Raw genomic sequence first — 27,268 nt, 5'->3', positions numbered from 1 at the left:
TGATTAAAAGCACAGATCCTGGCAGCCAACTGCTTGAATTCAAATTCTAGTTCTGCCATATTCTAGCTGTGTGAACTTGGACTAGTTACTTAATCTCTCTGTGTCTCAGATTCCTCACTTCTAAAATGAGGGTAAAAATTGTTCTTACTTTGTATGGTTCTTGTGAGAAATACACAAGGCAATTACAACAGTGCCTAGCAAATAGTAAACACTCAATAGACATTAGCTATTATTACTCAATTTGTATAAGATTACCATTAGTATGAATATTAGAAATATTCCAAGGAATACAGATTACACATAATCAAGACAAAGATAACTAAAGCACAATATGCAAACCACACCTAAAAACTGCAAAGAACTATAAAAACTTACAACCAAATATTTAAAGTTTTACATTGCTTAGAAACAGAGTACATAGTTAAACCATAATATTCATGCTCTTGAAAAATTATGCACATTGTTGTTCTCCATGACAGTGACCAACGACTCACTGATATGGTACAAAAATGGCAGGATTATGGCAAGATTTTAACTAGCCACCACATGGAGTAGTGCCTAGAATATTTGAGTCCATTCAAATCACAGACAATAAAAGCTACACCACTTTGTCCTAAAATCTTATAAGGAGACTTACAACCTGAATCATATTTACTATGTCTTCCCTGTTGCTTTCTCCATTTCCTTTGCCCCAATCTGTTTTAAATGCTTTCATGGAAACGAATTTCCACATTTTACTCTTTGGCCATATGATAAGCTTTATTATTAGATTCAACTTCTTTGTTTTAGGTATAAAGGCACACTTGTTTTCTTTGCTCAACTACAAAACTTACATCAGTGGTGAATGAATCACCTCTCCATGCAGCTACCCCGTAGTTCTATAGCCAAGTCAAGATCCTTTATCTGTTCACTCATCTTTTCCTAAGGTTCAGTTCAATTTATATAAAAAGCAAATCTCTGGCCAATAATCCACAGTTGGGTAATTCACATATGGCTCATCAAGAGTTGGCTGCACTTTAGAATATAATTTTATAATTAAATTTATACTTCACTAAACAAAGGCATCTACTTTTTAATTTTCCTAACTCAAATAAAAATTGATAAGAGTAAGAAATGTTGTAGTATGGTTCTGTCTTCAAAGTATATATCAAAACTGTTGTGTTCATTTTCTAAATTGGATGATTATTAATATATTCCCATAATAATGTAACATTTCCCACTTCTTTACACATCAACTTATTTAATCCTCAATAATCTTTTGAGCTAGATATTATTATCCCCCTTTTAAGATGAAGAAATTGCATTAGGATCAATGAAATAGATGTTGTATGTAAATGTGTCAGGGTCTTGAGAAAGTTTTTATTATTCCAGATAAAAATGCATTAGTGAGAAAGTGGTTAACTGAAATTAATATTCCAAAATAAATTTTCAATCTCTTCAATACTGCTAATGCAGATCCTTTACAACCTGGACGCTCTCCCATTCTATGAAAATTTTCTCACTGTGACCAAGATGTTTCTATAGTACTTATTCTAAGTATGCTAAGGGAGGGTGGGGGCATAGGAGGTGGATCTTCACTGGCCCTATTCAGTTACCTAATAAATCCATACAGGACACATCAAATACAATAATTGCCAGGAACATGGCCTTTCGTGGCTTTTGCTAAACTTTCACCTGGTCTTGCAAAAAATATTTTTTAACTTTAGAATTTATTACCTAATTACAACATGGGATGGTATAACCAATTAATTAATTTGCCCCAAATCAAATTTTAAATTGTGTTTATGTGTCACCTAAATGTCATAGTGAACAACAGTTCTGCATACAACTGACAAATGGTCAAAATGTGCTGTATAAAACTGTAAGTAAATGTACTTAAGATTGACTTAGGCAAAAAATTCAATTTAAGATTAAATGTTTTTTCTTCCTAGATTTAACCACAGAAGTAAATAAGCTAAGCCCCATAACATGAATCAAAGTAGCATTTTGAAAATGAAATAGTTTTCTATATTTCCAAGAAGCACAAAGGCAAAAAGAATATCTAATACTTCTATTGTAGCAAAAGTACTTTATATAACTTGTGCATAAGTATCAGTATGTAAAATGATTATTATAATGGATGAGGGAGGGAATGAAACACCTCGAATTTTATAAATAAAAATAAAATTGTTAAAAAACCAAAGGTATGTTACATGCATACCTATAAGAACACAGTAAAGGAAAAAAATTTGCATATTTAGAACTGACTCCTTTAAAAAAGTGTAAAGCTCAGAACTGATAAAGAAAATTTTCTGTTAACTAGGGATTACACTGTTAAAGGACTATCAAGTTTTTCTTTCAGTCTTTTACTTAAGTTTGTTTTGGTTTTAATTTCTGAAGCACTTCTCTGCATTAACATATGTAATATGCAAAATATAAACCTGCAGTTTTATTTATTTATTTTCCTCTTACCCTTAGGAGAGTAACAGCAATGATTATGACAAATACTTATTATATAAAAATGCAAATAAATCTCACAGAACCCAATAATGGACTAACAGTTACCAAAGGGAAAGGGACTGGGGAGGATGGGTGGGAAGGGAGGGATAAGGGGGATAAAGGGGCATTATGATTAGCACACATAATGTAGCGCCGGGGGTTGCGGGGATAGAAAAGGCAGTATATGCAGAGAAGACAGGTAATGATTCTACAGTGTCTTGCTATGCTGATGGGCACTGACTGTAATGGGGTATGTGGGAGGGGGGACTTGATATTAGGGAGAGTCTAGTGATGATAATGTTGTTCAAGTAACTGTATTAACGATACCAAAAAACACACACACACACACACACACACTCACAATGACAGAAGTATATCATTGCAACACAGGAGCTAACAGAAAGTGTTCCCAATGGCCAAACCTGGAACAATTTGGGAAACAAAATAAACAAAGTAGTATCAACTTATAGCTCAAAGTATAAAGCAGATATACATGAATCCATATTGAAGTGAATAAATAAGTAAATGGGAAAAAACAGACAAATCTCCTGTGCAAAAGAATTCCAAATAATTTATGTAGATACTCCACACTCAAGGAGGTGGAACATAACTCCCCACTCCTTAAATGTGGGTTGCTTACAGTATCTTCCTTCCAAACAGTGTGTGAGAAGAGAAAAACAGTAATTGTATAATGGAGAAACCTGACACATTACCTCAACCAGGAAGTCAAGGTTCACCTCTACAGTGACAAACACTTGATAGTGTGTGATAAGAAACACACTTTATCTGTGTGGTCCTTCCAAAGCCCACACCACCAGTGTAATCATAAGAACACATCAGGTTGAAGGACATTCTACAAAATACCTGACCGTTACTCCTCAAGACTGTCAAGGCCATCAGAAGCAAGGAAATTCTGAGAAGCTATCAGAACCAAGAGGAGCTTAAGGAGATAATGACAACTAAATGTAATGACATTCTGGATGGGATCCTGGAACAGACAGAGGATATCAATGGAAACCTCAGAAATCTGAATAAAGTATGGACTTTAGTTAAAAAAAACAAAACAAATAAATATACTTTCTAGTGATAATGGAAATACAGCTAAATATCTAAGACTACATCTGAAAGGTGTTTCCTAAACTAAATCCCAGTTACCAAATTAGTTAACAAAAAAAGCCCACTTAATATGTTCATTTAGTTCCAGCTAATTCTGGCCAACCTAAACATTACTCAATCATTCTGTATATATTTATTAATCACCCACCATGTGCTAGGTAATAGAGCTACACTAGGCTGGAAAAAATGATAGATAATGCCTGCTATTTGTTTTATATGTCCTAATATTAACCAATATATAAATGTCCATAATATTTCAGTATTGCTATTTCTTCATAAAAATATTTCCCAAATATGTATTATTTGGAATATTTCAAAGAGAAGTTCTAATAATGGAAAGGGTTATCTGGCACAGAAATGCATCAGCAAAAATTGGCTATTTCAGTAATCTTAAATCAGACTGCCAAAATATAGAATTTAATGTCCTTATATAATGCTCAAAGTATTTTTTTAATCTGTTCCCGATTGCTTTATTGTATTTTAAAAAAATTGATTTTTATATCACTTGGATTTTATAAGCTTTGATAGAGTACATTTTGCTTTATTAAACCACAATGCGTTTAGGCAGCAATAAAGTATTAAAATATGCATCTTAAAAGTGAAGAGATTTCTTACCAACAGTTTTAGGTTTCCTATGATAATAAGAAGGTCTAAAAATACTATAAATTGGTATAATATATACGTGTCCTATTTTAATCTTTCACATCTCCCCCACCCCTCTGGCAAGTGAATCAGTAACTTTACCTCGTTATAGTTGGAATATATATAAATACATAAATATTATGTGTTCTATATTAAATATAAACATAATATATAAATTGACCAAGAACATTTCTACTTAATTAAGTGAACTGAGATTGACAGGTAAGCAAAACAATAAAACCTTTTATTTGAAGGAGAGAAAGAAGAGAGTGAGAATTGGGAATGACTGGTAATGTGAATGGGGTTTCTTTTTGGGGTGATGATATTTTTTTAAAATTAGAGTGTGATGATGGTCGGAGAACTCTGGATATACTAAAACAACCGAGCCGTATGCTTTAAATGAGTGGATTTTATGATATGTGAACTATATCTCAATGAAGCTGAGGAAAAAACCCTCCATTAAAAAAAAATTCATCAAGTTCCAGGCTCTAAAAGAATTCATGGGTATAAAACTATTGCTTCCTTTACTGTCCAATTATTGTATCATCCATCATTTTAATCACTAAGGGAGCTCTCAATTGCAAAGGTAACAATGGAAATTCTAACACTCCATCTTTGGGCAGTAGCATTAGATATCAAACCATTCAGTTTTGCTAGTAAATGGGTGCCTTACACAATTACTACTGCACATAACTTAAATACTAATTACTCCAAAAACTAATTACTCCAAAACACTATGTCATTTTTATACCTGGTAATCCAAAATGCTGAATCCCAAGCCTTTCTGATCTTTCACTAGTTCAACCATCTTGACTTCAGGAGACCATAATGCTAATTCCCCGTCATCATCCTCTTCAGTACTGACATCTACATTGTGGTCAGCCTGAAATACCAAAGAAGATAAATGCTTCAAAACACCATCCTTTCAATTTTGGGAAGAATAAAATATTACGAAGCTCATAGATTCCTCAAACTTTGAATTCTCTTTGGCAAAAAAATGCTGTTTTTCCTTTAATCTTTTTACAAGGGACATGCACTGGGGCACACACACTCCAGTATAAGATCTTCACAGGAATTCAAGCACTTAAAAACGCAGATTGTTCATAGTTTTTTTTTTAATATAATGTGCCTGTTTCATTCAAAGTATTAACACTGACCTCTTATACTTCAATGAGTTCTGTCATCCCATTAGAAGCACAGAAGGAAAAATATGCAATTTAAGAATGAAAATATCAAACAAAGACAAAGCTTATACAATATTTAAGTACCAATATCTGAATTTATAATTACAGTAAGAGACAGAGAGAAAGATGCCGACACAGAGAAAGGCCGTGGCAGGACACAAGGAAACCACTTCTGTTGGTTCCTGGGAAATTCTCAAGAAAAACTTCAGTAGAAAAATAAGGTGGAAAAAAAATCCAAGTATGTGGGAATCAAGTAAGTCTAAAAACAGGTAAAAAAAAAAAAATCACTGAGTTGACATAAGAATCTGATTTTGAGGGAGAGTGTCAGCACACCTATCCAGTACAAAGGTCTCTGATTACATATTATCCCTGACTTCACACCCTCAAGGCCCCTATTCCAGGCTCCCCCTTCTCTCAGGGAGAAGCCACTGCTATATGGAATTCTAGGAAGCTAAGTGATAGGGGGTCAATGACTCAGCTATGCAGAAAGGGAATAGCTGCTTTAATCTTCCATTTTTATACTATTTATAGTACTATATTGTTGTTTCCATAAGATTTACCATCCCCCAAATACTGTGAACTTCTATCTGAATCTCAAGAATTGTTTCCTTTTTCTTCTTAGCTCCAGCAACTAACAAAATCCTGCCTAGAATGGAAAGAGTGCTGGCTATCACAGAATTTAACCATAGTTATTTGCTCAACCCACAATACTGCCTAGTTCATAGTAGACACTCAATAAATATTTGTTCAATACATTAATGAATCATCCATCTTTGAGTAGGTTTTCCATGAAACTCTTTTTTAATAAAGGTACAAACTAAATAATTTTTAAAGGCAGACTTCTTAAAACTTAAGGTGATCTTTGCAAATAAAATGCAAGTGCATCATTCCTACAGACATAATTTTGAGTGACCTGGATAAGAAAACCCATTTAATGGAATCAAAGTCAGGGGAGGAACCCCTTTAGTATGGAAAAGTAAGGCACCATAGCTAATAGATAATGTGTGTGTGTGTGTGTGTGTGTGTGTGTGTGTGTGTGTGTGTGTGTGTGTGTGTGTGTGTAAAATTAAAAATTAGAGTTGATTCAGGTCTCAAACTGTCTCCACAGGGCATGAAAAGTCAATACTCAATGCATGGTGGGTTGAATCTAAACATAGGAGCAATTTTTGGGTTCTTGAATTACAAAACTTCAAATTAGTGGGCACATTCTAGATCAATAACCTCAGTATATATCAGCCTAATGTAAGGAAATAAAAAGAAAACTTATACCCTCCAATAAAAAGTAAAGTACCAATGGCTAATACAATGACTGATGTTTTACTGGGGTATTTAGTACTCTCACTGATTAATAAGCACTAGAATTTTGGTTGAGCTGCCTAACCAGATAGGATTTAAGAACCTAAGATGGTATGGGGATAAATGAAAATACAAAAGAAAAGAGAGTCAGGATTAAAAAAAAAAAACACATATAATTACAAAACCCAAGTTTATAGAAATTTCAATGCATCCAAGATATATACGATATAATACTCCAATCTGAAATATATCACTTTAATACAATCAATTCTGCATAACTCCTGTATTTACAGAATGGAAAGCAATCAACTAATGGGCAGCAAGGCTGGCATTTACCATAATTTAAAGCTGTTGTTTACCCATTGTGGTGAAGTGTGACAGATGGGAGCATAGAGTCAGCAAGTTGGGTTGGTGATTTACACACTCTATAAGATTAGATTAAAGGCATTTTATCAACTTTAGAGGTAAGCCATCACCCACATTTAATTTTAGTAAAGATAGCAAGAATCACAAAAGTGTAGCATTCAAGTCCTTCCCTTGAAATACATTTTACCAAAGATAAACGTTAAAAAAGGTTTTCAATCACTAAACAATAATTTCCTAAGCACTTTTTATATATCCAGTACAGAATAACAACACTATGAGAGACAAAATAATTTTAAGGGATGACATCTGCCCACAGGAGCTGACAATACTCCTGTAAAAACAAAGCTTCATATACACTAAAATATATGTGATATAAAACAGTGCCAGACTCATATGTACCTTGGGAAATCAGAAAACACAGATGGGTGAACTGGAGGAGGCAAGGAGAGCTACAGTTGACTTGACTGAACATTTTCCATGTATAAGACATTGTACTAAGAACTTTACACATATCACTTCATTTCCTTGTTATGCAAACTGATGAGGTGGCTCAGAACTATACATTTCCCTATTTTCAGAGGAAGAATATGAACAGAAATTCAAGTTATTTGCTCAAAGACTCACAATCATTAAGTGGCTGAGACATAATTAGGGTCCATGTATCTTGAAATTCAGAATATAGGCAGGTAAAAGGGAAGGCCCATGTATATAACTTGTGTTAATGGCATTACAATCTATGAGTCTGGAAAGGGGGTAAGATATCATAAAAAATGGGCTTACAAATAGCATAAGATGGCAAAACATGTGCTTAAAATTGTTTTCCTAATTACAATGTCCTTTTTAAAAAAGAGTTACAAGAGAACAGAAAGTATAATTTTATTCTCTAACCTTCTGAAGGCTTTTACAGCAATTTTTAGACTCACTTCAAAATTGGTCATACATCATATTTTTAGGGATCTGAAAAAGGGAAGTCCATTGGATATTCAACACTCACCAATATCTTAAACTTATTAGGGTAAACTGAACTGAACTGGGAGCCAAAAATAATGAGCCCAGGCAATCACTACAAAAAGGTTCTCTAAAAATCAAAGTGCATGCTCATTAATGCCAGCAACATTTCAAGTAAAAACAAAGAAGAAAAAAAGAAGGGAAGTTTTATGATGTTAAATGAAAAGTAACAATTTGAAAAGCTATGCATTGTTGCCTGAAAGCTACTGTAGTCAAATAAAAAAGGAAGGAAATTTGTTCCCCTCCATCATATCATAATATACTCTTCGGGGCATCCTTGATGAATGGGAATTCCTATGAGAACCACAATATACTCATCTAGTACCTCCATCTCAGGAAGAGAGGCTTCAGCTGTCCTTGGTTCATCTACAGAGGCTTCATCATCAAAAAACCTTCGACAGCAAACCAAGGTGAAGGGGGGTGGAACTTCTTTAAGGAAGGAGACTGCTTCCCGGCGAGATTTCCCATAGAGCTGCACACCATTGACCTAGAAAGACATGGGATAAGTCAGAATTGGGGCCCCAGTGAAAAAAGAAAAAATCTCTCGCTTGCATTAATCTATCAAAATGAAAACAGAATATAATTTAATTTTCCCTGTAAACAAAGGCCCTATAGGTAACCATATTATTCAGTAGTAACTAAAAACATTAGAAGTCCTTAAAATTTATAAAAATTAAAGCTAAACCTTTGTTGAATTTTGGAAACAAAGTGTAAAATGTGTGCACATGACAACTAGGTAAGTGATCTGCCTGATTTTTCAGACCTCCATGGCTTTTCCAATGTTGTATTCTCATCTGCTTCTACCTCTCTCTCCAAAAACACACTAAATGTCATTTACAGCCTCCTGAGACCATTTCTTTATGCCTTTGCATTTCATAAGAAGATTGCTATAAATATTAACACTAATTTTAAAGCTGTTAAAACTGCCCAACTTATAAGGCATAGGTAACAAAATCTTAGATACTGAGCTGTCAAAATTTAGTTATCAGTTCACAATTTTCTTTCACATTCCATAAACTTTTAATACCATCTTAGAAAAAATCACTTCTAAAGAAAAGAAATATAACTTTACATCAGTTCTAATCTTACATGTTCTGCTGACACAGCCATCAAATACAGGAAATGTCTTCAAATTATACATGTGTCTCACATATTTAAAAGAACAAAAAGATAACCAACTATTCCTTATTGATGATTAACACTTACCACCAAAAATTATCTAAATTTCATATTATTTTTAGTGCATGATAACTATATTTTGCACCAAAGATGACTTAGATAAGACTAATTTTTCATATATATGACTTTAGCTCAAGGAGCTCTCTCAGTTTGGACTAAAAGTCACTAAAAGTTTTCTGTGTGCTACTCCCAAAAAGCTGAGGCATAAACATAATCCAGGCAACAAATAATCTTTTCACATCTGACTCCTACCTTCCTGGGAGGGTTCAGCAGCATTATTAGGTTTAAAGAAATTTCTGGTCTGGCATTAATTTCTGACAGGGGTAGTGCTAATGTCCAGGTAACTGTCAAGGCTGACTTTCCGGGGAGGAACCTTTCCATAAAATCTGTCACTGCTCAGAGAATAAGAGCATCAGGGGTTGTTGGAAGCATCCTTTCAGGAGCGGTCTGAGCTCCAAGTCAATCATCCCTTGGAACCACTCTTGGGCCCGTACCATACCAAGCACTTAGCCACCGGGCCAGACATAATCTCCCTGCCTCTTAATTATTTACAAAGAAATCACTGCAGAGTAGAGAGACCCATATGTGCTTCAGGGAGCTAGCCCTAGTAGAAAAGTAAACAATGTCTCCCAAGATGCATGACTGATGAAAGGAATCCAAGGGACAGACGAATTCAGCAGCAGATGAAAGATTTTCCTTGGAAGACCTAAAAGTAAATCTTCACACAAAAATGGGCAGGGGAGTACACATCATTGTCCCACCAGGTCCAAGGTGCCAACCAGTGCAACAAGCACAGAACATTCTAAAGTCACCCAGATGCATAGTAACCTACACTGAAAATAAAGCAAGCGGACACAATCAAAGCAGTAATTTCACCCATATACAAGTATTTGTGTTTCACATTACTTCAACAAATTAGAAAATCACTTTTCAGGTTTTTATCTTGGAGCACATTTAAATATTTACTAGCTCATTATTTATTCATTTGAATTGTCTCCAATTATTATAGCAGTGCCTGGTAGTCCTCCTCACTACTCTTTATCACTAAAGGGATTGGTCACATTTCCCATTACCAACTCCTCTCTAAGGGGATTTATGGCTGCTGTAAATAGCAGCTCTGGGCTGAGACTTGGCACAATGTTCTAACCCCAAAGCATATTTGTGTTTCTGGTTTTAAGCTCTAAGGAGTACATTAAACACATACACACAAACACACTTTAAGCTCAGAAGTTTATTTGGCTAACTTTACAGACATTTTTTCTGTTTCTATATTCGGCTATCCAGAGGCAATTTTTATTTTAGAGTTCACAGTATTTCTCTAGGCCCTTCAACTTTAGACCCTCTTAAGTACTTGTCAAACCTCAAATATTCATACACACATTACATATTTGCAGAGTACATAATACTGTACTAGTATTTTCCCACTATATTATCTCATTCAATCCCATCCCATAAACTTCGTTAATGCCTTTTCACAGAGATATACTGCCAATATCTCACAGTGAGATAATGCTTTATAGTTGCATGGACAATATTCCATTAGACCCTCACAAACAGATGGTGAAGTAGGCATTTATGGATGAAGAAACTGATGCTCAAAAAAGTTAAATGACATGCTTAGGGATACATGGTTAAGTTGTGGTAAATTCAGAAAGAGAAGCAGCTCTTTCTGACTACTAAATCCATGCTTCTTTTTCTATCCCATTCTGTCACCAGAAATTTATACTTAAGAATTCAAAACATTTTCATATCTTATTATATCATACTCTATTATAAGGTAGAAGGTCTATCGGATTCTAATCCTGGTTAAGGCATAGAGGACTCAGTTGATACTGGGATCATCTGTACTCGCTGTACTCAGATCCAGCCAATACTTCTTTATCAACGACTACATAAAAGTTGCAAATTACACTTAATGCTCCTGAACTGTATACTAAAAATGGTTAAAATGGTAAATCTTATGTATATATATTTTTACCACAAAAAGGGGTTTTTACTTATACTTCTACAGCTCCAAACAAACATATCTCATTTCTCAATACCTAGCAACTACATTTTATAGAAATGACATCCAATCTACAGATTCTCATGTGCAATATCCAAAAAAGCTTTGCTATGTGCCCTGTCAATCAGAAGAGAAGAACATGATCTCAGCATCAAAAACAAAACAAAACCATAAATCATGTAGTAAAACATAGGGCTTTAATCTGTGATAAGCATCCCAATATCATTCCTTGACACCTCTAAAATAAATAATTTACTACATCTTAAAACAGGACTCCAACACATTGCCCTCCCATGCTTATGCTGGATTTGGCACCTTTCCCTCTGACCTTGAAATGTGGCACAGAATTCTCAATATGCTAATCCTCTAGGTGGGCAGACAACTGCTAAAATTGCAGTTGCACCCAAAAGAAACCTATTTGCTATCCTTGTCATTTCTTAGAAAGAATCAAGGCCCATGAGATACTAATATTGGCTAAGTATACTATGTTGGTACTATTAAACCCAATCTAGGTCTCTTTGTGGATCCTCTCTTCTGCAAAGCCTTCTCTAAATGTGACCATTCCCCACATCCTTTTTTAGCTTAGGAAGTAGTGTGGTGTATTTGAAAAAAAAAAAGGTGAAACGGAAATTAGAAAACATGAACACCATTATTCTATCAGTGTATAAAAGTAGGTAGTCAAAAAAACTACATAAGAACAAAATTCCTGGACCAGATGGCTTCACCACTGAATTTTATCAAACATTTAGTGAAGACCTAATACCCATCCTCCTTAAAGTTTTCCAAAGAGTAGAAGAAGACGGAATATTTCCAGTCGCGAGGGCAGCATCACTCTAATACCAAAACCAGGCAAAGACACCACAAAAAAAGAAAACTAGAGACCACCATCCCTGATGACATAGATGCAAAAATACTCAACAAAATATTAACAGACCGAATTCAAAAGTACATCAAAAAGATCATCCATCATGATCAAGTAGGATTTGTTCCAGAGATGCAACGATGGTACAACACTGGAAAATCCATCAACATCATCCACCACATAAACAAAAAGAAGGACAAAAACCACATGATCATCTCCATAGATGCTGAAAAAGCATTTGACAAAATTCAACATCCATTCATGATAAAAACTCTCAACAAAATGGGTTTGGAGGGCAAGTACCTCAACATAATAAAGGCCATATATGACAAACCCACAGCCAACATTATACTTAAGAGTGAGAAACTGAATGCTTTTCCTTTAAGATCAGGAACAAGACAAGGATGCCTACTTTCCCCACTTCTATTCAACATAGTACTGGAGGTCCTAGCCACGGCAATCAGACAAAACAAAGAAATAAAAGGCATCCAGATTGGTAAGGAAGAAGTTAAACAGTCCCTGTTTGCAGACATAATATTGTACATAAAAAACCCTAAAGAATCCACTCCAAAACTACTAGATCTAATATCTGAATTCAGCAAAGTTGCAGGATACAAAATTAATACACAGAAATCTGTGGCATTCCTATACACTAACAATGAACTAGAAGAGAGAGAAATCAGGAAAACAATTCTATTCACAATTATATCAAAAAGAATAAAATACCTAGGAATAAACCTAACCAAGGAAGTGAAAGACCTATACTCTGAAAACTACAAGACACTCATGAGAGAAATTAAAGGAGATACCAATAAATAGAAACACATCCTGTGCTCATGGATAGGCAGAATTAATATTGTCAAAATGGCCATTCTGCTTAAAGCAATCTATAGATTCAATGCAATTCCTATCAAAATACCAACAGCATTCCTCAACAAACTAGAGAAAATCATCCTAAAATTCATATGGAACCACAAAAGACCTCAAATAGCCAAAGCAATCCTGAGAAGAATAAAACTGGGGGGATTATGCTCCCCAACTTCAAGTGCTACTACAAAGCCACAGTAATCAAAACGATTTGGTACTGGAACAAGAACAGACCCATAGACCAATGGAACAGACTAGAGAGCCCTGATATAAACCCAACCACATATAGTCAATTAATATATGATAAAGGAGCCATGGACATACAATGGGGAAATGACAGCCTCTTCAACAGCTGGTGTTGGCAAAAGTGGTCAGCTACATGCAAAAGAATGAAACTGGATTATTGTTTAACCCCATACACAAAAGTAAACTGGAAATGGATTAAAGACTTGAATGTAAGTCATGAAACCATAAAACTCTTAGAACACAACATAGGCAAACATCTCCTGAATATTAGCATGAGCAACTTATTCCTGAACACATATCCTCAAGTGGAAACAAAAGCAAAGACGAACTCACGGGACTACATCAAACTAAAAAGTTTCTGTATGGCAAAGGACACCATCAACAGAACAAAAATGCATCCTACAGTATGGGAGAATATTTTTGTAAATTACATATCTGACAAGGGGTTAACATCCAAAATATATAAAGAACTTATACGCCTCAACACCCAAAAAGCAAATAACCCAATTAACAAATGGGCGGAGCATATGAAGAGACATTCAGAAAGAGGAAATTCAGATGGCCGACAGACACATGAAAAGATGCTCCACATCGCTTGTCATCAGAGAAATGCAAATTAAAACCACAATGAGATATCATCTCACACCAGTAAGGATGGCTACCATCCAAAAGACAAACAACTACAAATGGTGGCAAGGATGTGGTGAAAGGGGAACCCTCTTACACTGCTGGTGGGAATGTAAGCTAGTTCAACCATTGTGGAAAGCAATATGGAGGTTCCTCAAAATACTAAAAATAGAAATACCATTTGACCCGGGAATTTACCCAAAGAATACAACTTCTCAGATTCAAAAAGACATATGCACTCCTATGTTTATTGCAGCACTTTTTACAGTAGCCAAGATATGGAAGCAACCTAAGTGTCCATCAGTAGATGAATGGAAAAAGAAGAGGTGGTACATATACACAATAGAATACTATTCAGCCGTAAGAAAGAAACAAATCCTACCATATGCAACAACATGGATGGAATTGGAGGACATTTTGCTCAGTGAAATAAGTCAGGTGGAGAAAGACAAATGCCAAATGATTTCCCTCATTTGTGGAGTATAACAATGAAGCAAAACTGAAGGAACAAAATGGCAGCAGACTCAGAGACTCCAAGAATGAACTAGTGGTTTACCAAAGTGGAGGGATGTGGGAGGGCAGGTGGGAAGGGAAGGTGAAGGGGATTGAGGGGTATTATGTTTAGTACAAATGGTGTGGGGGATCATGGGGAGAACAGTGTAGCACAGAAAAGGCACATAGTGAATCTGTGGCATCTTGCTGCACTGATGGACAGTGACTGCCTGGGGTATGGGTAGGGACTTGATAATATGGGTAAATGTAGTAACCACATTGTTTTCTCATGTGAAACCTTCATAAGAGTGTATATCAATCATACCTTAATAAAAAAAATAATAAAAGAAAAGAAAAGAAAAATATAAGTAGTTAATGCCTAATTATCTTATCTATAAAATTCAGTGTTTCAATATTGTTTGGTTTGTTTGGTGTGTTAGCTACAGAACTTTCCAATCTAAAAAAGTCTCTCAAGAGAGGCATGTCAAAGCAGAAGTACTCTAGAATTGCTCTGGTTGAAAGAGCCCAGGGAGCCTGAGTGAGCTCTCTAGAGACTGTTATGTGTAGGAGAGGAGACCCTTGGAGACGATCTGAAAACCTGTCAGCAGTATATAAGCCTGAGGTTGTCCAGCTCACAAACATATTAGAAATAGTAACAAAATTATTTCCTTATTAGAAATAATCAACAAAGCCTGCAAATAAATGTGACTATGTGTTACAAACCAGGGTCAGGGATTATTAGATTCTTAAAAAGAATTTTGCTTAAAAAAAAAAAAAAAGAATTATGTGATCAAACTAAACTAGGACATTAGTCTCTTTCTTAGTCAATCATTTAAATAAGCATTTAAAAGACATCCCAGGATTCCCAAAAGATGGGGAAAATGAACTGAAAGCATATTATCTACTTCCTTTGCCATTACATTAGCTGTTAGTTATTTTTTTTTGTCTTTATTTCTTCCAGTTTTAATGAAACATAATTGACATATAACCCTGTGTTAAGTTTAAGGTGTGCAATGTGATGGTTTGATATACATATATATTGTGAAATGATTATCACAGTGGGGTTAGTTAACACACCTATCACTTCACATAGTTAGCACTGCATATGTGTGTGTGGTGAGAACACTTAAGATCGACTCTTTCAGCAGCTTTCAAGTATACAACACAGCATTGCAGCTACAGTCACCAAATATTTTTCAGTCTAAGTGGCTCACAGTACACTGGCATTGGTGATAATGTGATTCAGTAGATTTCTGGTGAGAACACATTTCCCTAGAACTTAGAAATTCTTGCTATGTCTTTTTTCCCCTCATAAATTGTACCTCAAGAATCTCATCCTCTGGCTGTAGGAGGTTCAGTGTATCAACAGGACCACCTGGAGCAATTGAAGAGATATAATGGTGCCCATTAAAGGAATCCACTTCCATGCCAAGCCTCAGAGTGTGAATGGGCAGCAGCTGTAGCAAAACACAGAATAACATCAAACAGGACAAGGTCATATCCATCAATCCTCCATCAAATATTATTTTGACACAAAATCACCACTTCTTGAATCAGATCACCAAACCTCTTGAATCAGATCCCGAAAGAGGACAAGAACAGGAAAACAAGCCATGGAAATACAAAGTCATTTGTCTTCTTGTTCTCACTCTACTTTTCCTGTCAGAATCCCTAGGAATGAAGAAATTCACTTACTAAATCCTGCTTTCAATTCTACGTAACAGGCACTCCAAACTTTCTATAGTTACGTATTCTGTGTTTTACTTTTCTGCAGAGCTTCCCACCCTCCAGAACATTCTAGCTCCCCTGTATGATCTTATTTCCATGAAGCCCTTCCTGGTATCTGAGTTAATGCACCTCTTTCTGGGGACCCTATCACAGCTCACAACGTACTGTGTTTAAAATTCCTATTGTCTTGGTTGTTCCCCTTGCTTGAGTGCAGTCTTTATCCTTTCTCTCTATAATCTCAGACTCTGAATAGTACCAGGCACTAAACATGGGCTCACTGAATGTTATTTGAACTAATCCTTGAAAGATGGTACCTCCCTCAAGAAGTCCTTTTCCATCTAACCAACTCAAGTGCAAACAATTTTCGATTTTGAGGGAGACATAGGTGTGTAATAAGGATGGCAATCATTATTCCACTCTAGGATGGAAGCCATTGGCTTAAAACAATACATATGGGCTCAGATATGAGTCAAGGGTTAAGAAACTCCAGTCAATGTCAAAGAAAAGATATGAGTGTCTTAGTGTTGTGGGTTGTAAAGGTCAAAGGCATTCCCTAAACTCCATTCCCTTGACTTTTAAAGGTGGAGCTAATGATTTCTTGTTGTGGCTGTATAAATTCAAATATGGTAAATGGTGCTAATTATGACTTGCATCTCTTATGTCAATAGTCTATTTATCTAAACTTGCCAGGCCTGCCTCTAACTATGCCTGGTAAGGAGAAATCCCTACACAAGGTGGCAATGGATGCACAGCACGGCTCCTTCCCTCCTGTTCTCCGTGATCCCTATCTCTGAGCTTGTCACCTCCACTTAGTCATCGGCTCTGGGTCCCCAGAGTCCCCAAGGCCTTGCTGCATCTGGGGCTTATTTCCATCCCACTACAGACACAGAGACAAATGTGAAGTGGCAAGCAGTCTTGCTAACTAAGACCTCAAGACTTAAAATAGGCATAAGAGACTTCTAGACCTGGGCTAATTTTCTGAAAATTAAGTGCTCTTGATCGTGAAGCACTGTAGGATCTACAACCATTTCTGGCAATAAGATATCCCAGCACTCTAAATGGAAGGTTAATATTTTGTTTAGTCTTGTCCTTACTCTGTGATTTCTTTATTTCCCACTGTTGCCAGCTCACTTTCTCATCTAGTCATTGTACCAAATCATATATATCAAGCAGAAGGAGATATGAGTGTTATTTTCTTTAGTAGTAAAAGGTGAATAAGAACTCTCAGTCAAATGTTTCTGTAATAAGAGTTTACCCATCCATTCCTGTCAACTCTCTTCCTCCCATTATCTATGAGGCAAACACTAGGGCAGAGAGTGGTCACTGGGTCCACCCAAAGGTCATCTCCAGTGGTGTGCTGAAGCCTGCTTATTAGAGCAGGTTGTACAATTTTCAGGAATTTTGAAAGCCAGTTTTTAAATATAACCTTTATTAAAAATTAAATTGTATATGGTTACAATTAAAATCTGATTAAAAATAAATATAATAAGTACTCAAAATCTGTTACCTCCTAATTATTTTTACATTTTATCTATATTCTTGAAGTGGCTTCTATCTGTTACACATGTTGGTGGAAAGACTCAACCTAAGAACTTAGAGAATACTAAAATGTAAACAACTGAAAAAAACAAATGAAATGGTTGATCTGTTTAGCTGCTAAATGCAGCAGGGCTGGGTAATTAAATAGGATACACCACAGAAACCTGCACCAATGAAGTGCCAATGTCAATCAATTATCAACTCACTGTTCAGTGATGTCCTTTTGGTAGCATGAAATTTGCCATGGTGGGACTAATTACACTACAGATATCAGTACACACTACAAATTGGGGCTGTTTTTTTTTTGAGAGCTAGAAATTTACCAGCATACTATGGACCTACAATCCAGTTTGAACATGAAATCCAGCATGTAATAGGGTGTAAACTATGTGCAAGGACTTGAGTTATGAACTGGAATTATAGGGTGAATGAAACAGTCTCTACCCCCATGGTACTAACATCTAGTGTTGGAAGAGAGACAATAAACAAGCACGAGAGCAAGCAGATATAAGCAAACAAGTAAATAATTCAACTAATTGTGGTAAGTTCTATGAAGGAACTAATCTAGGTTAAGACATCAGACACAACTGGTGGCATTTGGGCAAGTTGGTCAGAGTAGGTTTCTCAGAGATGGGGACATCTATGGTGAGGCTTGAAGAGTAAGAATGAGTCAGCCCCAGGAAGAACCTGATGGGCCACTGCCTGCAGAAGGTGAGTAAAAATGATAACTGATAAATTTTTGAGCAGCTGAGTAGATGATGGTAACAATTTCTGCATAGAAGTGCCCAAATTAAAACAAAGACATTGCTGTACCCACAGATCTTGGCTACTTACTTAATAATATACTCCCATAAAAAAATTAAAGGATTAAATAAATAAATAAATAAAACTCGAAGGTTGAGGAGGGAACTGATTCCAATCTCTCCTTCCAGCCCCCTTTACTAGGAATTCTTTACTAATAGAATTACTAATCCTATATATTCACATGGTGGACTGCCAGGCCCCACCCCGACGGCACAGCTAAAGTCAGGAATACGTCGGGAGCACTGAGGACCAGCAGAGGCTTACTCATGGAATCCTTGCCTTGCCGGACACTGGACTATGCCCTTCTAGGCTAGACCCCCAGATACTTATACATACCACACACTCCCTAGAAACTTAAACAGAGAATAAAACGCACATGCTCCATCTTCAATCATGCTGAACAAATAAACCAGAAATGATGTTTACGAAACCTGTCAATCTGAAAGAGGCCTACCTAATATTAGTTCTGAATCTAAATCTGAGTACAGCTGGGTTTCTGAGACGTCATGTTACAGTGCTGCAGGCTTCTCTGCAGGAGCAGGACTGTTTAATTACCTGTCCCAGCTGCATTTAGCAACCAAACAAATCAACCATTTCATTTGTCTCTTTCAGTTGTCCACCCCTTCGGTATTCTGTGTTCTTAGAGAGCAGAGAGTGCTATAATGACAGCAGTGGGTGCCACAGAAGATGATTGATGCTTTCACACACAGTGCATGTTATGCTTTTTGATGCTTTTTCAATGTGCTTTGCAAGGGGTCCTATTTAAATTGACAAAGTTAATGAGCAGCAGAATTTTCATGATCCTGACATGACGAATAAAGGACACAAGGGAAGTGTGACCACTATGTGATTTATTGACAGTGCTAAAATGGTGAAGATCAAATGAGATCAAGAAAGCTAGAGGCCTTCAACCTGAGTGGAGAGACCTGTCATGAAACAAATCACAGCTCATTCATTTTGTTAAAAGCTTAACTTTTAGGACCCTAAAACAGGATACCAAAATGCTCAAGTGGGAATATAAATGATGTTACTCTAGGGAGGAAAGAAAACTTCTGGAGAGGAATAGATGTCAGTGGGATGGGAGTATGTGCTTCTAAGAAAGTGGAACTCAAAACAGAACAGAAAGAACCCCAAAATTGGTTCCTGTAATACACACACACACACACACACACACACACACACACACACACACACACACAAAATAAAGATGTTAAATAGCCATTTATCTTTAAAGATTGGGGGAGTTACTAAGTTTACCATAAATACAAAACAAACTTTCCAAGGATGTGGCTACAATTTTTAAACTAATGGTGAAACACAGCATAATGGCCTCCAAAGCTAGGAGTGTTCACTCCGAGGTTGTGCAAGACAATAAATCAATTAGAGCTTGATTTATACTAGTTTTTTCACCCATCTATAATTCTGAATAGTCTGAAAATACACTCTATGTACTCTCTTGTACAGAAATATACTGCAGGTTCTCTCCTATTGCCAGAGTCAAGCATCAGTTGCCATTTATCACTGATGGTACCTGCCTGGCCCAAATGATACCTGAACTTCTGACATCTGATTTAACATTCTGCTCTTATGACTCTACCTTTGCTCTTGGTATTTCCTCAACCCGGAATATCCACTGTTATTTATCCAAACCCATTCTTCAGAGTATACATCAAATGCCATCCTCCCAATAAACCTCCTTCATCCGTTCTGAGGAAGTAACATCCACCTTCTTTCATACATATAAGGCATGTTAGTATTACCTGAACAATAATTCCCAATGGAGTAAGACAAGGAAAGGATCACAATTTCCTTTAGGGACCTCACCCCAAACCTACAGAATCAGAATATTGGTTGGGAGGAAAAAAACAGGTATGTGTATTTGAAAAAGCTCCTCTGATGTACCTGATTAAGCCACCTGCCCTAGTAGAGGTCCTCTGCTACTATAGCTACTGGATTCTCTGTCTTGTGTTCTTCACTCAGAAAGAGACCACAAAGCACAAATTCACACACTTAAGAACCTTTATCAGTTGTTACCTCTGGGAAGGTAAACAAGGGGGCTGGGATGGAAGGCAAACATTTCTTGCAGCACATACTTCTGTAACTTCTTAATACTATGTCTTGTCCAAATATTATCAGTTCAAAAGAAAAATGAATGCCACAGGCTCCTAATCCTTGATTTATTTCTTATTTTGCCACTTACTAGCTGCATCTGATCTTGGGCAAGTCACTTTAGCTGCCTGACACTCAGTCTCCACATATTAAAAATGGAAAGGAGGAAAGAGCTGCTAGCCAACAGGGTAACTGTGAGAAATACAGGAGGAAATGCATGTAAAAGCAAAGAACCAACCCTGGTAACCAAGTGGTACACTACTGCACTGGCCCAGTACAACCCAATGCCTACAAATAATTTAGAAAGGAAAGAAAGCCAAATGTGTTAGTCTGTCTTGTCAAAACCAGAGAACAGAACCTAGTATTTTTGTTTCCCATGTTGGGGACATTACTAATGTTCACTTCATATTACAATTGACAGCCAGCAGAAAGGTCACTGGAATGAGCTTACTGCTTCTCCCTCACAGTGCTGTGATTATCTTTATAGTAAACACTTGCCAAGAAAGCCATTTCTAGACATGCAAGTCTGTCCAGATGCGGGAAAACTCTTCTTGTGTCATAATTAACGGCTTCGTAGAAGCAGTGCAGCTAATGCTTGAGCCAGTGTAATTTGCTTTCACCTCCCTCTTTCTGCACAACTCCATCCACCTCAAAAGAAAACAGTATCTATTAACACTGGCCTGTAATATATGAAGATGCATCCCTTCAAGAATGGTGGCTACAGGGTGGTAAACCAAGTGACCACCTAAAGACAGCTAGGTCCTAGAATCACCAGCTATATCCATGAAACATGACTGTCCTAATCATAAGGCTGATGGGAAAGAGGAAAAACCTACATCCTTAACCTCAGATCTTGACACTGCCCCACTTAAAACCTTCCATGGTGCTACCCGGCACTGAGAATAAAGCCAGGCTTATCACCATGGATTCAAAGCCCTGTAGCCCCTGGTTTTCCTCACCAGCTCATTTAACAACATCCTGGTCTGCATAAAGTTTGACCCAGACATTCTGAAGCAAAACAACTTCCATTCCTCCCTCACACTGGACATCCCCCCCGCCACAGGGCTGTTGTACCTACCACTCACCTGTTCCTTACCTCCCCGGATTTTTAACTTCAAAACTGAGCTTAGAAGGACTTGAGCTGTCGCTGTCTCTGTCTCTAAAGTGGCCTTCCCAGTTATGCTCTCATCATCCTGTGTGTTCCTTTGCGTGAGTTCTTACAACCTACAACTATCTTACCAAGTTATTTTTTACTTGTTCATCATGCCTCTACCCAAGCCCAGAAGCTAAGCTTTATGAGAGCAAGGACCTTTTCTGTTTTGTTTCCAACAGTTGGTGGCAGTGTCTGGTTTACAGTAGGAGCTCAGTAAATATTTCAGGAATGAATGAAGGCATTCTAACCTGCAACCAGCCTCTGCTACTATGGAGTGGCTATGTAATTTGAGGTGAGTCATTCAACCTATGCAAACTTCAATAACCTCATTTATAAATGGCTTTGATAGGCTAAAGTCCTTTACATGTTATAGGGAGACATGAGAAGCTACTGAGTTAATAACTAAACTCTAAATTATAAAGGGATTTTAAAAAATTTTGGCTCACTAAAATAAATAACCTATGGACATTTTAAATTAAGAAATCTCTGTACAAAATAAGCAAACATGTATGATAATGTTTGTGGAAAAAGTATACATCCCTTCTTTCTCCCATACATATATTACACAAAAGGATACATATACTAGCTACAAATATGTAAACATATACAAGTAATAACTAAATATAAGAAAATAGTGCAATTACAAGTGACTCTTACAGTGCAAAAAATTTAAAAAGTAAAAAACCTTGCCAAAACAAAATTTCAATTAAATAATTAAATGTTTTTAAATAGCTTATTTTTTTTTAAAGGAGCCTTAATAGGTCAGAGACTAAAGGTACTAGAAACATACAATCAGGACACAAACCACCACTTACTGAACATTTCTTAGGTGTTGGCTCTGAGCTATATGAAGTAAGACACATATTAAATACATTTTATTTAATCTTCTACAACACAGGTATTATTCATATTCTGTAGAAGAATTAGATTGCTTATTTCACCTCCTAAAGTGTTTCCTCAAATGTCTCTTTCTTAATGAAGCCTTCCCTAGTCACGATATCTACAACTGCAAACCTACACTGTTCTAAATTCCTTATCCATCTTCCCTGCCTTAATATTCTGCATGCACGTATCATTCATACTATCTAGGTTACTTAACTTACTTATTTTCTATCTCCCCAACTAAAATGTAACTTCTACAAGGCAGGGATTTTTTTCTGCTTTGTTCTTTTCTGAAACCCCAGCACCTAGAAGAGGACCTGGCACAGAGTATATAATAATAAATATTTAATGAATGAATGAATGCACAGCTGAATGTACTGGTGAGTTTCTAAGAGGTGATTCTAGAAGTCTGTTTGACTCAAAGCCTTTCTACACCTTTATACCAGAGTTGCTGAATACAAATATATACATTGCATAGAAATTGATCAAGAAAGAAAATAAAATTATTAAGACTGGTGGCAAGCAACTAGGGAATAAAGGTTGAGAGAGAGCACCTTCTGCCTAAAAAAGGACAGTAACATTCTTTAAGATGTACACAAAGTGTGGTATTATCTTTTTTTACTTATTATAGAATATGATGATACAGGGTCTTATGGCTTCAAATGTAGAAGGACAGATAACTAAAGCTGAACTGCATGATGAACTAAGTCTGAGCTAAGGAGTGTTTCTCCCAAAGACATCTCTTGAGTGTTAAAGCTTTATGTGCAAGGAAGCTGCAAGCTAATCAGGAAACCTCTGAAGAGCAAAGGAAAGATTTCACAGCTCCAAAGTACTTAGGAGATAGAAGTGGAGTTCAAGTCCTACCAGAGAGAGGCAACTGGTAAACACCCCAGACTCATGGGGAATTTCTGGAAGGCTACATCTTAGGAGCAAAGGCAAACCAGACAGAGTCTGAACCTTATCAGAACTGCCTTGTCTCAGAGATGATTACCCATGCCCACACCTATCCCTCACTCCTGCCTGTCACCCCCCACAAAATCTGCTTACTAGAAGAAGAGTGAGTCTTCTGGACAGACTCTCATAATAGCTCATAATATCATCTGAAGCCTTTTGTAGTTGTCATACAAAATACTGGATATTCAATCAAATTATAGGATGTTGAAAGAGAGAACCAAATCACCATAACAAGAGAAAACATCAAACAACAGAAACATATCCAAGTTTGATCCTGATTCTAGAATTGATTCTTTCAAGTTCTTATAAGCTATGATTAATACATTCAAGAAATGGAAAGATGGGAAATATTTTTTTAATTGAGAATTCCACCAAAGAATTATAATCTAAAAATGAATAAAACAAATTCCAGAATAGAAAAATTTAAGAACTAAAATTAAGGACTCAATAGATGGACTTTAGAGCAGATTAGGTAAAGGAAATTTAGTAAACTGGAAGACAGGTAAATAGAAAATATCCAATATCTAAGAGTTTGGTGTAAATAATTTTAGGGAAAAGTATCACTGATCCTTATGAATAATAATAAAAATAATAACAACATCCTACTATGTGCTTGCAAGTATTCTTGGCACATTATATTTAGTTCCTATACTTCCCACCAGATAGATATTAATCTATTAATATCTCCTTTTTCTAGGCAACTGAGACATAGAGTTTAGATAATTTCCCAAGCTAGAGAACAAGATAAAACAAAATTTGAACTCAGGCAACATGGCTCCAGACCCCATGTAATCAGTAACTATACCGTAGCAATTAATAACAATTGATGTTTGGTAAGGTATTTATATTTCCTACTTTCACTTTGAATTAAATCCCTCTCAAGACATTTGGAGGGCATTAGTCATTAGTGACTACTCTAATGTAAAGATGACTTTGAAAATAGTTTAATATTAACTATAAGTTGTCCATGCTGCTTTTATATTGCACATCTGAGGAAAGCTTGGTCAGTTGGCCCACACAGGCACAGCAAGGGAAGGACTCAAATTGCAGGTTATCTCAGAAGGAAAGAAATATAGTGTCACTCTTAAAAATCCAAACCTATAAAGTAACAGCACATGTAATATAAAATTATGGAAGAAAAATACTCATGACAAATATTCAAAGAAGGAAATGGTGGAACTATCTAGAGAATTTCTTGTGAAACCCACATGGGACCCAGAAAACTCATTTCGAAGGCCGCATGTGACAGCAGAGTTTAAGCTGGGTTCAGCCCATATACCCATGTAGGATGACAGTGTTAACTTCTGAAATTATACAGTCAAGAAAACCTTCCCTTTCTCATCATTTGTTGAGAAAGCCACCTAGAAAGTCAAATACACTGCTTTGGAAGTATAAAATTAATGTGCAGTGAGAGAACACTAAAAATGTTGGAAGAAACTGTAAAACTTACCTTCTGGCATTTTCCCATTAGAAATAAAGCTCTCACTACAAATTTTTTTAAGTTCAAGAAAAAACACTACCGATAAACCATTTTTATGTCCTTAAACATCAGGGACCTGAAGAACATTTTTTGTCTATATTTGTGGTCTTGATTTTTAGGAAAACATTTTTAAAGGCCTCCTTATACTATCTGAAAAGTGAGCACACTGTATAACATTACTCTGCATGCTACTTGGAAGGTGGGCAAAGCAGTTAAACCTGGGTTCTGGTTTCTGGAAGTGGAACAAGGAACCCTACCCTCTTCCCGGGATTATCTAACTATCACCTTTCCTAACAGTGCGAACCTACTGAATTGCCAGAAAACATCCAAGACTTACTTCTGGAAATTTCAGGTCAGCATGAATTTCATTTCTTCGACAAGAACTTAGAGGAAGTTCTTCAAACAATGAAAAACTGGTAATGTTCTTTATAAAACACTTACCTTTGAATATTTCTGTAATTCAGCATCATCTGCAATCTGTGTGTCCAAAGTAGCAACCTAAATTTACAAGAAAAAATATTCCCAATTATTTGTAAAAGTATAGCTTTATTTCTTCTTAGGTTTTCTGAAAAGTCTATAAATTCTATGTACTGATAACTCCATTTTACCTGCAGTCTAATCTCTTTTCTCTACTTCTAAAATCCCTAAGTACAACACATAATGTAAAATTATCAGAGAATGTTTGCTTTTTGTTAATGTTTTTCACAGCAATCTTTCCTCCAAATATATTCAAAAGTTGAACGTGTTAGCAAATACATATATATACTATATTTTTTAATCCATGACCCTACAATTTTAATATAGTCTTCCATTATACTGAATCCATAAAAATTGTACTCTTTTAACAAGACCAAGAGTATAGTCATTTTTACTTTTAGGTTCAGAGCTTAAAACAAAGTTTGCAAAGTTAGTAAAGTCAGCCTAGTTTGGAAAAACTGAAGCATTGGACTTTCCACAGCAACATCAACCACTTCCCTAGGACAAGCACTTGGCAACAGCACAAATAGAAAGACCTGGACTGGTGGGCATCTCATGGACTACTGAAAGCTTTTAATCTTGGCCTAAAACTATTGCTCTAAGCTACTGTGGTGGACATCCATAGAAGTGAATTCCTTGCAAGCAAAATATTTTACTGATGATTTGCATCTTAAGTCGTTATAATATATAGTGCATCGGGAGGGAGGGGATAAGTTAAACAATGATACGATTAAAGTTTCTAAAAGTACTAGATGTCAGATAAGTAGACCCTAAAAGAAAATAAACATCGGAGTACATGCATGAAGGCATGCATTCATTCATCTTGCCAGATTTCCCTTCTCTGCTCCTCATCCCTCTGAACAGGCAACAACTCAATGAAGAAGCTGTAACTTTAAATTTCCAACTGCAAATTCTGTCTCCTTTCTAGCCCTTCTGTTATGACCTCACCATCTGATAAATAAACTTGGAAAGGTAGTTACAAGGAGGAAGAAATTTTAACAAAAAAGAGCCCATCACAAAACTGGCCATTTATAAATAATGGTACACCAAATTATTTTGACTTCAGACCACTCAGGATAGTGAAAAAGATAATTTGCTAGCTGATAGCCTAATGTCAAAAAGCATTCAAAATTTTTGAAGTAAAGAAGCAGTAGCTCATGAAGACTGACAGCGAGTACAAAGTTAACAAGTATGCGTTTTAACTCATCTTAATGACATTGGAAATTTTCTGATAATAGATAGTGGCTGTACATGTTGAACCAAAAAGAGAAAGAAATCTCCAACCAGCCAAGTACTAATGATAAACATATGTAAGAAAATGTGAATGACAATAGAAATTTAACAGAATATTTTATTACTAATGCATTTAGTGAACGCTGTAGAGGCTTTTCTAAGCACAGCTTTCTGCTTTCATGCAGATTCATATGGGGAAATGTAATCAATCCCTTACTCAACGAATCTAATAACAGGTGAAAGGAAGTCTAGTGGACCACTGGCACTATAAACTAATACCTAACCTAAATGACTTCCTGTTCTCCCAAGTACATTTGATAATCATTCTTTCACTTTTGTCATAAAACTGTAAAATTCTCTGTGAAACATAGGACTAATATCCATAGCCCTTACACTGTACAATAAAACAAACAGATCATAAAAGCAATCATAAAAATGCCAGCAATTTTAAGCAACTGATACAGGTTATAAATTTAAAGGCAAGCCCACTCTCTCCTAAGATTTTCAAATGTTTTCAAAATGAACTGAATGTCTGCTAAAC

At 36.1% G+C, this 27,268-nt stretch overlaps 1 protein-coding gene across 8 annotated transcripts in view; it reads right to left on the bottom strand.

Moving 5' to 3' along the window:
• The window catches only part of PATJ (PATJ crumbs cell polarity complex component), a 395,870-nt gene that overhangs the window by 316,901 nt on the left and 51,701 nt on the right, over positions 1 to 27,268 (bottom strand). For 7 of the 8 annotated variants that reach the window (XM_073234040.1, XM_073234045.1, XM_073234043.1 and 4 more), the window contains 4 exons: positions 25,459 to 25,515; positions 15,691 to 15,825; positions 8,416 to 8,577; positions 4,988 to 5,119 (listed from right to left, as the gene is read on the bottom strand). In XM_073234040.1, the coding sequence (XP_073090141.1) occupies positions 4,988 to 5,119; positions 8,416 to 8,577; positions 15,691 to 15,825; positions 25,459 to 25,515 (486 nt within the window). The remainder of the gene's footprint in view (positions 1 to 4,987; positions 5,120 to 8,415; positions 8,578 to 15,690; positions 15,826 to 25,458; positions 25,516 to 27,268) is intronic. The other variant, XM_073234044.1, reaches the window with a different exon arrangement.

Source organism: Manis javanica, chromosome 4 (genome assembly GCF_040802235.1).
Source record: "Manis javanica isolate MJ-LG chromosome 4, MJ_LKY, whole genome shotgun sequence".
Classification (NCBI taxonomy): Eukaryota; Metazoa; Chordata; class Mammalia; order Pholidota; family Manidae; genus Manis; species Manis javanica.
Note: the sequence above shows the minus strand (reverse complement) of the source record. Positions and strands in the feature narration are given on the sequence as shown.